The 17,262-nt window shown below is 37.9% G+C and overlaps 1 protein-coding gene across 5 annotated transcripts in view; it reads left to right on the top strand.

Moving 5' to 3' along the window:
- The window catches only part of SLC25A26 (solute carrier family 25 member 26), a 144,804-nt gene that overhangs the window by 97,577 nt on the left and 29,965 nt on the right, over positions 1–17,262 (top strand). For all 5 annotated transcript variants that reach the window (XR_014295501.1, XM_082638315.1, XM_082638316.1 and 2 more), the window contains one exon: positions 14,011–14,055. Coding sequence is in view for 4 of the 5 variants with exons in the window: in XM_082638315.1 (XP_082494441.1) it covers positions 14,011–14,055 (45 nt within the window). In the remaining variant the exon portion in view is untranslated. The remainder of the gene's footprint in view (positions 1–14,010; positions 14,056–17,262) is intronic.

Here is a 17,262-nt window from a genome sequence, read left to right as displayed (position 1 = left end):
CCTTGAGAATGGCATGTCTCATAAGGTCTGTTCCTTCTGATTGGGTCTTGGAACGAGAAGACACGTGGAGCAAAAGCCACAGCCTGGGGACAGCCACAGCCACCTTGTAGCTGACATGTCATGTGAATGGGAAAAACAGTGTATTGTATGCCCCGGAGATTTGAGGGTTGTTTTGATACTGCAGCAAGGCTGACTGATAAAATCTGCTTTAATTTCTTGTTCCTTTTTTTATTAGCTAGTATGTTGTTTTTTCCCATCTTAAAAAAAAACTGTATCAGATGCTAAAGTCTGTTCTCTCTCTCTCATCTCTCTCTCTCTTTTTTTTTTTGCCTGCGCTGGGTCTTCGTTGCTGTGCATGGGCTTTCTGTAGTTGTGGCGAGCGGGGGCTACTCTTTGTTACGGTGTGCAGGCTTCTCATTGCAGTGGCTTCTCTTGTTGCGGAGCACGGGCTCTAGGCATGTGGCGTGTGGGATCTTCCTGGACCAGGGATGGAACCCGTGTCTGCTGCATTGGCAGGCAGATTCTTAACCCCTGGATCACCAGGAAGTCCCTCTCCTAATCTCTTAGTTGGCTGATAAGCATAAACTAGTGTTGTAATTATGGTCAAACACTGATTACCTGTGGTAGAGTATTGACAAATTATGTAATAGTACTCAACCCATGTAACTGAACTTGAAGAACAGGTAACCAGTAAAGCGGGGGCAGTGTCTTCTGGCAGTTTATTACACTCACTTATCTAATGCCTTAAACTCTACTGGAAATGATTCTTCTGGAAGCATGGCTTTTCTTCAGTTGTACAAAGTAGATTATTTATTGTTCTCAACACCTGGGCTTTAATGCTGTTTTCTATTATCATAAATAAATAAGAGATAATTGGAGAAGCATTTATAGAGTGGCTTTCCAAAGCTTCTATTTCTTAGGATATATAAGTTTGTGTGTGTGTGTATGTGTGTGTATGTACCTGCATATTTCTCTCTTATTGACTTCACTAACAAATATAATGAATGGGATCTATTTTTATATTTTTTCCCTTCTGTATTTAATTGATATACACTTTTCTTTTTTCTTATCATTCAGCTCTCAAAGCACTGTTCTAGCGAATACTTTTAGATCAATAGTTCATGAGTGGAGAGAGTATTCATTGGACTATGAGCCAGAAAACCTGGGTTCTACCCTAATCCTGCCACCAGCCTTTTTCCCTGCCTTCTCTTCTTCCATTCCTTTGCCTTTCCTCCATTCACTCATGTAGTAAATAGTTACTGAGCACTGTTGGGCCAGGCAGTGGGAGATAATGAGAAGTAAGCAAGTAAGACACCTGTACCTTCCTGCCCTTATCAAGCCTACTGCCATCTTTTCTTCTGCTCTCCCAGCCCCTCTTCCTTCTGACCATACTGTAACTTTGTCAGCGCCCCACTTGTGATGAGGCTCCTGGTTGTCGTTTTATGTTAATGGGGCTGCTTTCAAATTTGCTTTTACTGCCACTGGATTATTTTGGGGAGGTTGAGGGTGATGCTGGGAGAGGAAAGAAGGTAGGTGGGAGGGAGGGATGGAGGGAGCAAGTGAGTTACCTGCACAGCCTAACCACTATACAAATTTTTTACTTTTCATGATTTTTTTTTTTTTTTTTTCTGGCGGTACGCGGGCCTCTCACTGCCGTGGCCTCTCCCGTAGCGGAGCACAGGCTCCGGACGCGCAGGCTCAGCGGCCATGGCTCACGGGCCCAGCCGCTCCACAGGATGTGGGATCCTCCCGGACCGGGGCACGAACCCATGTCCCCTGCATTGGCAGGCGGACTCTCAACCACTGCGCCACCGGGGAAGCCCCATGATTTTTTTTAAGTTGTAATTTTGCCTAAATACCCAAAGGATGTACCTATACAAATGTTTTGAATGTTAGGTGAGATGTTTATTGCTCTTGGCTAGTCTTTTAAATCGTATTTATCTAATTTTACTTTAACTTTTTAGAGTTTGGGAAGCCATCAGTTAGAACATCTTTATTACCAAAAACCAAATGGCTTCAGAAATGAGGAAAACCTGGATAAATAAGCATGTGCCTTAGTTAACAAGGACAGTTGGTGATACAGTAGTCTACTCTGTATTGTAGAACTTCTTGAGGAATTGGTTACTCATTTTTCTTTGCTTTCTGAGTCACGAGCTAACTGGGCTGCTGGAACGGAAGGAGGGAGTGGTAGGTGGGAGAGACAGCTGAACTCTACTTGCTAAAGCCATTCTCAGCTGCAGAAAAACATCTTAAGAACAACCTGATTATATTTTGTAAGGGATTAAAGTTGCCTGCAAATGCTAACTGAGAACATCTGTTTCCTGACCCTGTGCCAGAGTCCTCACCTCTTGACAGGAATTCTGGTTTTGAAATTCTGAGTCTCAGGCACCTCCTTCAATTACTCTTTGGCTGTTTCCTTAAAAGACTTAAATCAACACTGCCTAACATGTTGGAAGTGACTCTGTGAAGAACTGAAAATGAACTTCTTTGCTTTGTATACTCAAAAAGAAAATTCAGGTTTCATTAATAAGAATTGTGCCAATTGCTGAATGATTATCATAAGAATTGTGGGGTGATCCATAGTTCATTAAAGAAGCCAGGAAAATAAATGGAAAGTAATCAGTGTATATATGTATGTGTGTATATTTATATAAAGATAGATTTTATTTAACTTTCTTGAATTAAATGGAAAACTTTAAAAAGTATTTCTAATTTTATTTCTTAAGAATCCCAGCTAACAAAAATAGTTCTTTTTTTTTTTTTTTTCAGATAGGGCACAACTTGTGTATACTTGTGACCTTATATTTATATTCTGTAAGTCAGACATATATTGGTAATTCTTGATACCATAATTCTACTGCATAAGTAATTGTTTACAGACCCCTGGAAGCAGGATTAAATCTTAATGCAAGTATTAAACATTTGCTCAGAGTCAGTTGATGTTGAATGATGTGTTAGAATTATTCACTAGATATGTGAAAGCCAATGTGATACTGTGATTTTTATTTTGATTGATCTGTTAAATGGTACCTAAAGGAAGATAACTTTGGGCTCTGATATTCCTGAATATTAATACTGGGCATTTATAAGGATGATTATGCTGATGAAGGGTTAATGTTGGGCATTAGCCTTCCACGTTGTTATTAGGTATGTTTAGAAATTATGTATTTACTATCTGTATGATATATCTAGAATCTCCGACGTATCAGAATGATTGATTAAACAAAAATAGTGTTTTATGAGGGATGAAATTGGACATCAACTATTAAGGGATAGTTAAATGTTATAACATACTATGCAATGGTCAGAAATGACAGATCTATATTGATCAACATGGAAATATCACTAGACATTGTTTAGGGAAACTTTTAAATTTTGGAACTGTATGTATACTAACGTTTAATTGAAAGAAAAAAACAAAACTAAACCTAAGTATGTTGAGATAAATGAGAATATTTGAAGAGATTATAGTTGAAAAATTCCCTAATATGGGAAAGGAAATAGTTAATCAAGTCCAGGAGGCACAGAGAATCCCATACAGAATAAATCCAAGGAGAAATATGCCAAGACACGTATTAATACATCCTAAACTATTAGTGTCACTTAACTTTGGTTAACTGGAGATAGGAAGCCCGCTTTGACCTTTAGTTCTAGGCTTCTGTATATGAATTTTAATAATCGTGCTTTACTTGCACACTTTTTTTTTTAACTTAAGAAAAATTTAAATCATATACAAGGTAAACGAATAGTATAACAAACGCCAAAGTGCTCATCACCAAGCTTTGACAGTTATTGGTATTCTGTCATTTTTATTCATCTATATCTCTACCCACTCTTCACTGTGATTACCACTGTATTTTTCATAGTATATTTGTAGATAACATTTGTCTGCGTTGACATGCACACATCATAGATGTACACTTTTGAAGAATGGATATGCTCATGTAATCCACACCCCTGATATGATATTGAATATTTCCATATCTCTAGAATGTTTTCTGATATCCCATCCCAGTTACTCTGCCCACTCAGGTTAGTTTTGCCTTTTCCTTGAACTTTCTATAAATAGAGTCTTGTAGTATAAATCCTTTTTGTGTCTGGCTTCTTTTACTTGATATGGTGTGTGTGAGAATCATCAGTGTTACAGCATGTATCAGTAGTTCTTTCCACTTTATTCCTAATATTCCATTGTATGAATATACCACAATTTGTATAGCTTTTCTTCTGTTGATGGACATTAACGATTGTGATTAAGGCTGCTTTGACATTCACGTACAAATCTTATTGTGGACATATATTGTCATTGCTCTTGAATAAGTACCTAGGAGTGGAATTTCTGGATCAAATAAAAACTTAGCAAACCCCTTTAGAAAGTGATTGTTCCATTTTAAGTTCCCATTGTCAAAATCTGAGAGTTGTGGTTGCTCCACACCCCTACGATTATTTGGTTTTGTCAGTCTTTTTTGTTTCAGCCAGTTTAGTGGTTGTATAATGGCATCTCAATGTGTGCTTTTTAAAAAATAGTTTTTAAATTGTGGTAAAATAGATATCACATGAAATTTGCTAGTTTAACCACTTTAGGTGTATGTACACTGCAGTATAATTGACAATGTGGTGCAATCATCAGTACAGTCTACTCCCCAAGTTTTTCATCATTGCAAACAGAAACTCTGTACTCATAAACCAATCACTCCCTACTCTCCTCTCTCCTGAGCCCCATAACTTTTAATCTAGTTTTTGTCTAAGTTTGCCTATTCTAGCTATTTCATGTAAATGGAATCATAGAATATTTGTCCTTTTGTATCTGGCTTTTTCACATAGCATGATGTTTTCAGGGTTCATCCATATTGTGGCATACATATATCAGAACTTCATTCCTTTTTATGACTGAATAATACTCCACTGTAGGGACAGACCACATTTTGTTTATCCATTTATTTATTTGTTGATGAACACTTGGGTTATTTGTGTTGTCAGTAATGCTGAGATGAAGATTGGTGTACAGGTATCTGTTTGAGTCCCTGGTTTTGGCCGTATACCTAAGAGTGGAATTGCCAAGTTGTATGTTTAACTTTGGGGGGAAACACCAGATTGTTTTCTCAGTGTGTTTTAATGAACACTTCCCTGATGACTAATGATGTTGAATATCTTTTTTGTGCTTACATTAGTGATTTGTGTAATTTTCTTTGTGAAGTGCTTGTTCAAGTCTTTTGTGCATTTTAAAAATTGGGTTATTTGTTTTTTATGATTGAGTTTTGAAAGTCCTTTATTCTGAATAGAAGTCCTTTTTTCAGATATGTGTTTTGTGAATATTTTCTTTTAGTCTGTGGCTTGTCTTTTTAGTAACAATATCTTTAAAAATTTTTAATTTAAAAATTTTGATAAAATATACATAATACATACCATTTTAACCATTTAGAAGTGTACAATTCAGTTAAATGTTTTTACATTGTTGTACAGTTGTCTTCAAAACACTTTTCATTTTGCAAACCTGAAACTCTTAAACTTGTGTAATAATCATTAAACAACAACTCCCCTTTCCCATCTTAACCCAGACCCCCTGCCCCCTGGCAACCACCATTCTACTTTGTGTGCCTATGAATTTCACTATGCTAAATACCTCATATAAGTGGAATCCTTCAATATTTGTCTTTTTCTGACTGGCTTGTTTCACTTACCATAATGTCCTCCAGGTTCATCTGTTCTGTAACATGTCAGAATTACCTTCTTTTTTTTTTTTTTTTTTTTTCTTTGCGGTACGTGGGCCTCTCACTGCTGTGGCCTCTCCCATTGCGGAGCACAGGCTCCGGACGCACAGGCTCAGCGGCCATGGCTCACGGGCCCAGCCGCTCCGTGGCATGTGGGATCTTCCCAGACCGGGGCACGAACCCGTGTCCCCTGCATCGGCAGGCAGACTCTCAACCACTGCGCCACCAGGGAAGCCCAGAATTACCTTCTTTTTAAGGCTGAATAGTATTTTGTTGTATGTATATCCCATATTTTGTGTATCCTTTCATCCATAAGTGGACACTTGGGTTGCTTCCGCCTTTTGGCTATTCTGAATAATGCTACTATGAAAATAAATGTACAGATCTCTCTCTGAGACCTTGCTTTCAATTCTTTACTGTATATACCCAGAAGTAGAATTGCTGAATCACATGGTAATTCTATTTTTAATATTTTGAGGAACTGCCATACTGTTTTCCAAGTGGCTACTCCATTTTACATTCTCACCAATACAGGACGGGGTTCCAGTTTCTCCACATCCTTGTCCATACTTGTTTCCTTCCTCCCTCCCTCCCTCCCTCCCTTCCTTCCTTCCTTTCCTCTTTCCCTCTCTCTTTGCCTCTCTTTCTCTTTCTTTCATAGTAGTTTCATAATGAGTGATATCTCATTTTGGTTTTGATTTGCATTTCCCTAATAATTAGTAATGTTGGGCATCTTTTCATGTGCGTGTTGGCTATTTGTATATCTTTTGGGGAGAAATGTCTATTCAGATCCTTTGCCCATTTGAAAAATAGGATTTTGTGTTACTGTTGAGTTGTAGAAGTTGTTTATGTATTCTGAATATTAACTCTTTATCAGATTGATGATTTGCAAATATTTTCTCCCATTCCATAGGTTGCCTTTTCAATCTGTTGATCTTGTCCTTTGATGCAAAGTTTGAAATTTTAATGTAGTCCCATTTGTCTAGTTTTGTTGCCTGTGGATTGGTGTAATATCCGATAAATCATTGCCGAATCTAATATCATGAAGGTTTTCCCCTCTTCTAAGCGTTTTATGGTTTTGGGTCTTACATTTAGATCTTTGATTCATTTGGAGTTAATTTTTTGTATATAGTGTAATGTACGGGTCCAACTTGATTCCTTTGCATGTGAATATACATTTTCCTAACACTGCTAGTTGAAGGAATTGTCCTTTCCCCATTGAGTGGTCTGCGCACTCTTGTCAAAGATCATTTGAACATATATGCAAGGATTTATTTCTGGGCTCTTCATTCTGTTCCATTGTCTGTATGTCTGTGTTGGTGCCACTACCATCCTGTTTTGCTTACTATTTCTTTGTAGAATTTTTGATACTCTCAGTGCTCCTGCCTCTGAGATCTAATCTTACTTGAGAATCAAACTGCTCACATTCATCTCCTTCCCTATTTTATTTTGATACTCTTGTGTCCATTTAGTGCTTTCTTTGGAAAGATGCTTTTGGAATTTTAGTATGGTTTATAAACCTGAGGAGTGAGTCACTTTAAGTTTTTTCTACTTTTAGGTTACTTTCCTTTATTAGGTATACATTCTGCTCTCTTTGTACAGTGCATGTCAATGAATTATAGTTGTTAAATTTAAAAATCAATATTTATTATTAGAATGCTTTCCTGGTATGTCAGATGGCAGCAGACCAGATTTGAATGGGTCTCACCTTTTTCTTATTTTTTTTCTTTTTTAAAGAATAGTAGTCACTTTGGGGCAAAATGTTTTCAGGTCTTCAAATTCACTTGTCCTTGGTTACCACTGGGCTTGGATGGAAAAAGGCACAAAGTATTTAACATGAGAACTGGCTTTGTCATCTTTGCAGCACTAGAATGGAAAACCCGAAATCAAGCACAGAAATTCTGACACTGTCTTGCAACAGAAAGGAGACTCCCCTTTTCATTACTTGTAGGATCCATTGTGTTCTTTGCAGCTTATGATCAAGTCTTATTTTTTTAAAACGTATTGGTATTCTAATTTGATCTGTCCATTGAGCCATAGAATTCTAGAGCTAAATGATACCTTAGAAACCATATCTTCGTATCCCTGCAGTTATATTATATATCACATTATTATTTGTTAAAGGACTGTAAGGTTATAGGCATTTATTTTAAGATCATAGGATTATAAGCAATGATTGGCTTCAAGGATAATCTAGTCCAAACACTTGGTAATAGGTAAAGCATGCTCATAATGTAATTTTGTACCTTCTTTATTTCATTAGTAATGCCCAACACTTCCTTCGCCTGTTCACCACTCAGCTTTCACTTTCTCTACTTCACATGCACTCTCGTATGGAATTATTGCTATGTTTATTACTAGTGGAATCCATGTTGAATTTTAGCAGGTTTTTTCCCCTCTACATCTGCCTCTTTGATGGTAGCTGAGTTTACTGTTGCTCACTTGTTAGGGCCCTGGGTCTTAACAACCTTATTCAAACAAAACATCTTAAATGGAGGCATTAAAAAGGTCACAACAGTGAGCCATTTTGTAACTTTTGGTGCAATAAAATGGGTATGTCGTGTTTTGGAATATAAGACCTCTGAGTGCAGCTATTCATTTCATTCATCTATAAAACATTTTAGAATAACAGCTTACATCTGTATGGGGTTTAAAATTCCACGTTTTGAAGAAACATCACTGTTTTGAAACTCCAAACCAGACATGGGGAGGGAACGTGCCTTCTGACCGGCCCCTGTTCTGTAGCAGTTGGGAGGAGAATTTGTTTTAGCCGTGGAGCCATATTTGCTGGCAGTCCTACTGTCACAGGAGTGGAACACATGTTCATTATGTCTTCATATTGTAAATGACAAGGCATTCAGTAAGATTTCGACTTGAAGAATGTTTAAAACATTTTTACACATCAGGAGTTTATCTTATGAGGGATATTTCATTACCAGAAGCCAGAAATATATTTAAGTACTCAAGCATTTACAGCACATTGAATTACCTGAGACTGTCAATTAATCTTGTTTTAGAGTGAAGTTGGGCTTTACTGTCGGCTCACTTTTTAAAATAAATACCCAATAGAACAGTTTTGGCCATTTCAAATGTGTGATTTTAAAAATTACTTCTTTAAACTGAAGGAACAATTTAATGAATAACTTTTAATAGAGGAAAATGGGCAAAATGTCCATCTACAGGATTCAAAATCTGGTATTGTTTATTAAGTACCAAAAAAGTGCCAGTAACATACCATTCAGTTTTATGGGTTATTTTAATGAAGAAGTGAAGAAGGCTAACATTCAGTAAGTTACAATAAGTTTTAAGTTACAGGCCTTATTACAATAAGTTATAAGACCTTTTTTCATCCTACAAATGTGAAATATAAGCCCAGGACTCGACGGCTTCACAGGTGAATTCTATCAAACATTTAGAGACGAGCTAACACCTATTCTTCTCAAACTCTTCCAAAGTATAGCAAAGGGAGGAACACTCCCAAACTCATTCTATGAGGCCACCATCACCCTGATACCAAAACCAGACAAAGATGTCACAAAAAAAGAAAACTGCAGGCCAGTATCACTGATGAACATACATGCAAAAATCCTCAGCAAAATACTAGCAAACAGAATCCAACAACACATTAAAAGGTATAATTACACCGTAATCAAGTAGGATTTATCCCAGGAATGCAAGGATTCTTCAGTATATGCAAATCGATCAATGTGATACACCATATTAACAAATTGAAGTATAAAAACCATGTGATAATCTCAATAGATGCAGAAATAGCTTTTGACAAAATTCAGTACCCATTTATGATAAAAACTCTCCAGAAGGTAGGCATGGAGGGAATTTACCTCAACATAATAAAGACCATATATGACAAACCCACAGCCAACATTGTTCTCAGTGGTGAAAAACTGAAACCATTTCCACTAAGATCAGGAGCAAGACAAGGTTGCCCACTCTCACCACTATTATTCAACATAGTTTTGGAAGTTTTAGCCACAGCAATCAGAGAAGAAAAAGAAATAAAAAGAATCCAAATCAGAAAAGAAGAAGTAAAACTGTCACTATTTGCAGGTGACATGATACTATACATAGAGAATCCTAAAGATGCTACCAGAAAACTACTAGAGCTAATCAACGACTTTGGTAAAGTAGCAGGATACGAAATTAATGCACAGAAATCTCTTGCATTCCTATACACTAACGATGAAAAATCAGAAAGAGAAATCAAGGAAACACTCCCATTTACCATTGTAACAAAAAGAATAAAATACCTGGGAATAAACCTACCTAGGGAGACAAAAGACCTGTATGCAGAAAACTATAAGACACTGATGAAAGAAATTAAAGACGACACAAACAGATGGAGAGATATACCATGTTCTTGGATTGGAAGAATCAACATTGTGAAAATGACTATACTGCTCAAAGCAATCTACAGATTCAATGTGATGCCTATCAAACTACCAATGGCGTTTTTCACAAAACTAGAACAAAAAATTGCACAATTTGTATGGAAACATGAAAGACCCTGAATAGCCAAAGCAATCTGGAGAAAGAAAAATGGAGCTGGAGGAATCAGGCTCCCTGACTTCAGACTATACTACAAAGCTACAGTAATCAAGACAGTATGGTACTGGCACAAAAACAGAAATATAGATCAATGGAACAGGATAGAAAGCCCAGAGAGAAACCCATGCACATATGGTCACCTTATCTTTGATAAAGGAGGCAGGAATATACAATGGAGAAAAGACAGCCTCTTCAGTAAGTGGTGCTGGGAAAACTGGACAGCTACATGTAAAAGAATGAAACTAGAACACTCCCTAACACCATACATAAAAATAAACTCAAAATGGATTAAAGACTTAAATGTATGGCCAGACACTATAAAACTCTTAGAGGAAAACACAGGCAGAACACTCTATGACATAAACCTCAGCAAGATCCTTTTTGACCCACCTCCTAGAGAAATGGAAATAAAAACAAAAAGAAACAAATGGGACCTAATGAAACTTAAAAGCTTCTGCACAGCAAAGGAAACCATAAACAAGACGAAAAGACAACCCTCAGAATGGGAGAAAATGTTTGCAAATGAAGCAACCAACAAAGGATTAATCTCCAAAATAGACAGGCAGCTCATGCAGCTCAATATCAAAAAAACAACCCAATCCAAAAATGGGCAGAAGACCTAAATAGATATTTCTCAAAAGAAGATATACAGATTGCCAACAAACACATGAAAGGATGCTCAACACCACTAATCATTAGAGAAATGCAAATCAAAACTACAGTGAGATATCACCTCACACCGGTCAGAATGGCCATCATCAAAAAATCTACAAACAAAACATGCTGGAAAGGGTGTAGAGAAAAGGGAACCCTCTTGCACTGTTGGTGGGAATGTAAATTGATACAGCCACTATGGAAAACAGTATGGAGGTTCCTTAAAAAACTAAAAATAGAACTACCATATGACCCAGCAATCCCACTACTCAGCATATACCCTGAGAAAACCATAATTCAAAAAGAGTCACGCACCACAATGTTCATTGCAGCACTGTTTACAATAGCCAGGACATGGAAGCAACCTAAGTGTCCATCAAGAGATGAATGGATAAAGAAGATGTGGCACATATATACAATGGAATATTACTCAACCATAAAAAGAAATGAAATTGAGTTATTTGTAGTGAGGTGGCTGGACCTAGAGTCTGTCATACAGAGTGAAGTAAGTCAGAAAGAGAAAAGCAAATACTGTATGCTAACACATATATATGGAATCTAAAAAAAAAAAATCATGAAGAACCTAGGGGCAGGACAGGAATAAAGACGCAGATGTAGAGAATGGACTTAAGGACACGGGGAGGAGGAAGGGTAAGCTGGGATGAAGTGAGAGAGTGGCATTGACATATATACACTACCAAATATAAAATAGCTAGTGGGAAGCAGCCGCATAGCACAGGGAGATCAGCTTGGTGCTTTGTGACCACCTAGAGGGGTGGGGTAGGGAGGGTGAGAGGGAGATGCAAGAAGGAGGGGATATGGGGATATAAGTATATGTATAGCTGATTCACTTTGTTATACAGCAGAAACTAACACAGCAATGTAAAGCATTTATACTCCAATAAAGATGTTAAAAAAATGTGAAATATTTACATTCTTGTTAAAATGTGACATATTTACAGTTGGGAGGAGAGAGTACAAAGAAGAAAATTAAAGTCATCTCTAATCCCACTAACCCTTAGTCCTCTTTGGTATTTTATTACATATTATACTTTTCAAAAAATGGCGGTCCAGTGGTTAGGACTCATCACTTCCACTGCAGGGGTCCCAGGTTTGATCCCTGGTTAGGGAACTAAGATCCCACAAGCGTGCAGCACAGCCAAAAAAAAGAAATGAAAACTACACTCAGTCTTTTGGGTTTTGATAATTTAATTGAAAATACAACATTTTAGTGTCAGAATGGACAGTGTCAGATGCCTTCATGTTTTGGTGACAAAAAAGCTCAACTAAATTTGTCTCCTATTATGGAACTTTGATGTACAGGATGGGGTGCTTGCTTATTTATGAAGACAGAATTCTGTGAGATTTTTAGTTTGTCAACTTAAACTAGTTTATTGACATTGATTTTTTTTTTTTTTTTCCTATCTCACTGCCATTTCCTGCCTGAATGGAAGGCAGATTTTTCTTTCTGTGACCACTGTCAAGCCCAGGGCCATCATTTTTTCCAGCAGAATAAGACAGATGATGCTAGACTCTTAATTTCTGATTAAATATAAATATTTTGGAAGTAATTTAGTGCTCTTAATTCATGGGAAGGTAAATACCCATTAATCCCTTCAACATTGTGGTCTCTGACACACACACACACACACACACACACACACACACACACATACCCCTCTGCATATTGTTATTGATCAAAGTCCACATTTACTTTTCACTTACAACTGAACTGGATACAGAGCAACTATACTGGGGCCACGACCTGCTTAAGCAGCATCATCCCTTATGTAGGCCCAGTGGATAGTGTGTGGATATTACCTAGGCTAGTGGGTAGGGTCCCCTGGAGTTCAGGTATTTTTATTTTAGGAAATATGGAGGGTGGGGTTCTATTTTAGAATTTTAGAAAGTTTAATTAAAAGCACATAGATTATACTGGGGGTGAATTTATATGCAGGTAAATCCAATAAGATGTCTTTTAGGTAGAGTAGTAGTCAGACAGGGGCCTGTAGTCAGACTGTCTGGGCTTTTTACTTCCTGTGTGTTTCAGGCAAGTTAAATAGCATCTCTGAACCTCCATTTCTTGATCTGTAAAATGGGGATGGTAATAATACCCATCTTCCAGGGTTGTTGTGAGGATTCAGTGAAATAAGAACTATGAAGTGCTGATTGGCACAGTGCCTGGCCTGTGAAAAGTGCTTGGTAACAATTCCAGCTTATTGCTCTACAGCTAACTGTAAATCCTTAGTCGAAGTATGCTGATCGTCTTCACTGCTAGAGATGACTCTTCTCCCTGACCAAGCTTGAGACTAACTCAGGCTTTCAGGCCCAACTGTGCCCCTGTCTGTTTAGAGCCCTCACTCCTCCACACTGAGCAGCCGTTCCTTCCTTCCCACACCCATGTTGTGTCCCCAGACCTTGCTTCTCAGCTTCCTCCTGCAAGTGGTTCGGTCTGCTTCCTCTTCTTTCTCTCCTCCCATCCACCTGCCTTGTCCCCTCTGTCCTTCCTCACTCCTCTCCCTCCCCTCTCCCTCTCCTTTCCTTCCCTCTCCCCTCCTCCCCGTCTCCGCTCTTCCCTTTCTCCTTTCCTCCCCTTCCCCTCCTTTCCTGCACTACCCCCTTCCTGTGCTCCCCCCCCCAACTCTCTCTCCCCCTCCCCGCTTCTCTTTTCAACCCTGACACGTGGCCCGCTGAGGAGCAGCAGACAGCTCAAACTCTTAAGCAGGAAAATGTCACATCTTTAAAGTCTTCGTTACCTGTGATGGAAGATACTTACTTTCTCATTTCTTTAAGCAGCCAGACACTCTTCCTATGGTGCTTCTCTTTCAGTTTCAAGAGGGCATCATTTTATGTCCCTTGGGCTCAGAAAATTAGTAGATTTTGCAGGCAGTTACCATTTAACTCTTTTTCGAAAAACTATGCATCCTGTACTTATAAATTTGTTTAATGGTAGCTTTATTATGTACATAAAGTTAAAATGAAATAATGTTTCTAAATAATAATTATAGGTTCATATAGTCATGCTAAGCAAACTGATCTTTCCTGCCTAATTTGTTTGATTTTTTTTTTTTTTCCTCTTCAGATTCCTTTCTCATTGGTCCAGTTTCCCCTGTGGGAGTCCTTAAAAGTAAGTGTTCCAATCTTCATATAAAATCTCTCTAATTATCTTATGATCATTAATACCCAGTAGTTTCGGTGTAGAATAGTATAATATTGAGTAGCGGTTTAAAAACTCAAAATTATTAGGAGTTGGAAATATTTTGTGAGTGGGATTTACATGCCAGTTCAGTGTTTTAAACTTGTTTAGGTGTCTGTGGTCTGGGAAGTATGCAGAGCAGGCATAACTGAAATCCTGAGATGTTTAGGAAAAACTTTACTCTCCTCTGTATTGTAACTCTTTTTCCACCCACTTGAATTTTATTTCACTTCACTGTGTGTCTGTGTGTGTGTGTGTGTGTGTAGAGGTTAAGGAATAACAGTGAGGGTAAATGGAAAAGGAAGGAAAGCAAGGCTCTGAATATTTGTAGGCCTAGAAGGCCAAGACCTTCCCGCCCACATCTAATGGTGGGTGGGCATGGGGAGGGGCTTGGTTTCTGAAGGTCCCTTCTGTCTTTCCTGCTCCCCAGGCCTAGGAACCCTCAGTGAGAAGGAGCAGAGTGTGGGGAGTTGTGAGTCAGCCTTGGACTCATATGTTTAAAAACAAACAATTAAATGAAAATTTGAAAGCCTTTGTTCAAAACATGCAGAGACATTGTATTTGTTTTTCATCTCCTGGTGCAATGATTTCAAAAATTGCGGCTCACGGTATGAATTGTGTGGTGTTTGCCAGCATTTTAAAGACAACAAAAAAAGGGAAAATAATAGCATCTTATGAGGTAAGGTTAAGTCCTGCTTTGTCAAACTTCAGTGTTGCGTGTACATATATACATGCATCTGTGTACTGGGTCGCAATGTGAAATGTATTTCTCACTGTGAATAATGATTAAAAGAATCTGAAAACCCTTGTTCAAATGAAAATGGTTTATAAATGACCAAACTGTAAAATGGCAAAGTACCTAGATAGGCATTTGATAACACAAAAAATAAAGGAATTACTCTCATAATTATATAGTATTAGTCATCATGGAGCGCTCAAAGAAAATGTCTTTGGAAGAATAACAGTTACTTGGACTCTGAAAAATATTCTGTTGAAGTTACATATAAGGATAATAAAATGAGACAAAACATTATTCATAAAAATAAACTCAGCAATATTAAGTATTGAGAAATACTTCTTATAAATGATCTGATTTTAAGGAGTAGTACAGTTCATTTAATGCAAGTTTTGGGATCTTTCATAGTTGTTTTGTTTTTGTACTGTTTTCCGTGTGGCCCACGGTGAAAATGGATTTCTCTGGCAGTGTTTCCGGGCGTGATGTAACAGCTATCCAATGAGAAGGTCACATTCCATAAGCATAACACCTCTCTATTTTTGTGTATGACAAAAGACAATGGAGCAACAGCTGTCCAGCAAACAAGACTCACTTTATTAGCATCTCAATAAGCAGCATTCACGTGGCTTTTGCACTGTATCTAACATACTTAAGCCCAGTTTCTGCACAGGAATGTTTTGAGGCCCAAAGAGGGAAAAAGCATGGGATTTGTTTCTTTGCAGTATTCAGGACATTTGCAGTATGCTAGCTAGTTAAGAAATGTCTAGGCTTCCCTGGTGGTGCAGTGGTTAAGAATCCGCCTGCCAATGCAGGGGACACGGGTTCAAGCCCTGGTCTGGGAAGATCCCACATGCCGCGGAGCAACTAAGCCCATGCACCACAACTACTGAGCCTGCACTCTAGAGCCCTCGAGCCACAACTACTGAGCCAGTGTGCCACAACTACTGAGCCCACGTGCCTGGAGCCCGTGCTCCTCAACAAGAGAAGCCACTACAATGAGAAGCCCTCGCACCACAACGAAGAGTAGCCCCCGCTCGCCGCAACTAGAGAAAGCCCGCGCACAGCAACAAAGACCCAGTGCAGCCATAAATAAATAAATGAATGTATGTATGTCTAGAATTTTTCAGAGTAATCATAGTTAACAATGTTGAGCTTTAATACTTTGAGCCAATGTTAAGATGCCATAGTTTTTTTTTTTTTGTCGGTTTTATTGAAGAATAATCTTCATACAGGAAAACTCCTTTTAAGTGTACATTTTTACAGGTTTTGACAAATATGACTACCACCCTAAACAAAATGTAATATCATCACCCTTTTCCAGAATATCATATAAATAGAATCACACACTGTGTAGTATTTTGTTCCTGGCTTCTTTCATTTAATATGAAAGAAGAGATTCATTCCTGTTTTAGCCCGTACCAGTAGTTTGCTCCTTTCTGGTGCTGAGTAGCATTTCATTGTGTACGCGTACTATAATTTGCTTAGCCAGTTACTAGTTGATACACGTTCGAGTTGTTGATGATTATGGATGAAGCTGCTACAAATATTTGCATGTGGGTATTTGTATGGACATATGGTTTTGTTTCTCTTGGGTAACTACCTAGGAATGGGATTGCTGGGTCATAGGGAAAATATAAGTTTAATTTATAAGAAACTGTCACGGTGTTTTCCAATGTGGCTATCCCATTTTCCAGCAATGTGTGGGAGTTCCAGTTGCTCTGCATCCATGTCATTGTTTGTTATTATTAGATTAAATAAAACTTTACCCATTCTGGTAGTTTTGTACTGGTATCTCATTGTGGTTTTAATTTGAAGTTCTCTCAGGGCTAAATAATATTGAGCACCTTTTTGTATAATAGTTTTTTTTTTTTAAACATCCAAATGTGAAACCACAGTGCTTTGTAAAAGTAGACAATTTTTGGCATGTCTTTTATTTTTGTATTTATGAGTTTATCCATTTACATTTGATCCTGCAACCATAGAGACACTGTATTATATGGAAGGGTTTCTCTATTATGTTTATGTGGAAATACTGCTAAGAAAACTTTTTCTCAGCAAGGACTTTGGCAGATTGTGTGCACATTGTGCTATAAGGAGTGGGAATCTGGAGGTAGGGGGTGGCCACTGTCATCTTAAACTTATTCTGCCTAAAATCGATGGTATCGCCTTCTAAAATCACTTCCTCCTGCTGTATCCCTGATTTCTGTTAATCATACTACTATTCTCCTGACCCCTTTGGTCTCAAGTCCCAGATTAAATCTGATCCTCTTTTTCTCTATCACTCACCAAGTTGTGTTCACTCTGACTTTTTGAAACCTGTGGCCTCTTTTTTTTTTTTTTTTTTTTTTTTATCAGATTCTTACTAACTTATGCCTGGACTTAGTTAACACTCATCTTTTCTA

Source organism: Mesoplodon mirus, assembly GCF_964341445.2.
Source record: "Mesoplodon mirus genome assembly, chromosome: 12".
Taxonomy (NCBI): domain Eukaryota; kingdom Metazoa; phylum Chordata; class Mammalia; order Artiodactyla; family Ziphiidae; genus Mesoplodon; species Mesoplodon mirus.
The sequence above is the reverse complement of the archived record's forward strand: the minus strand, read 5'-3'. Positions and strand labels throughout refer to the sequence as shown.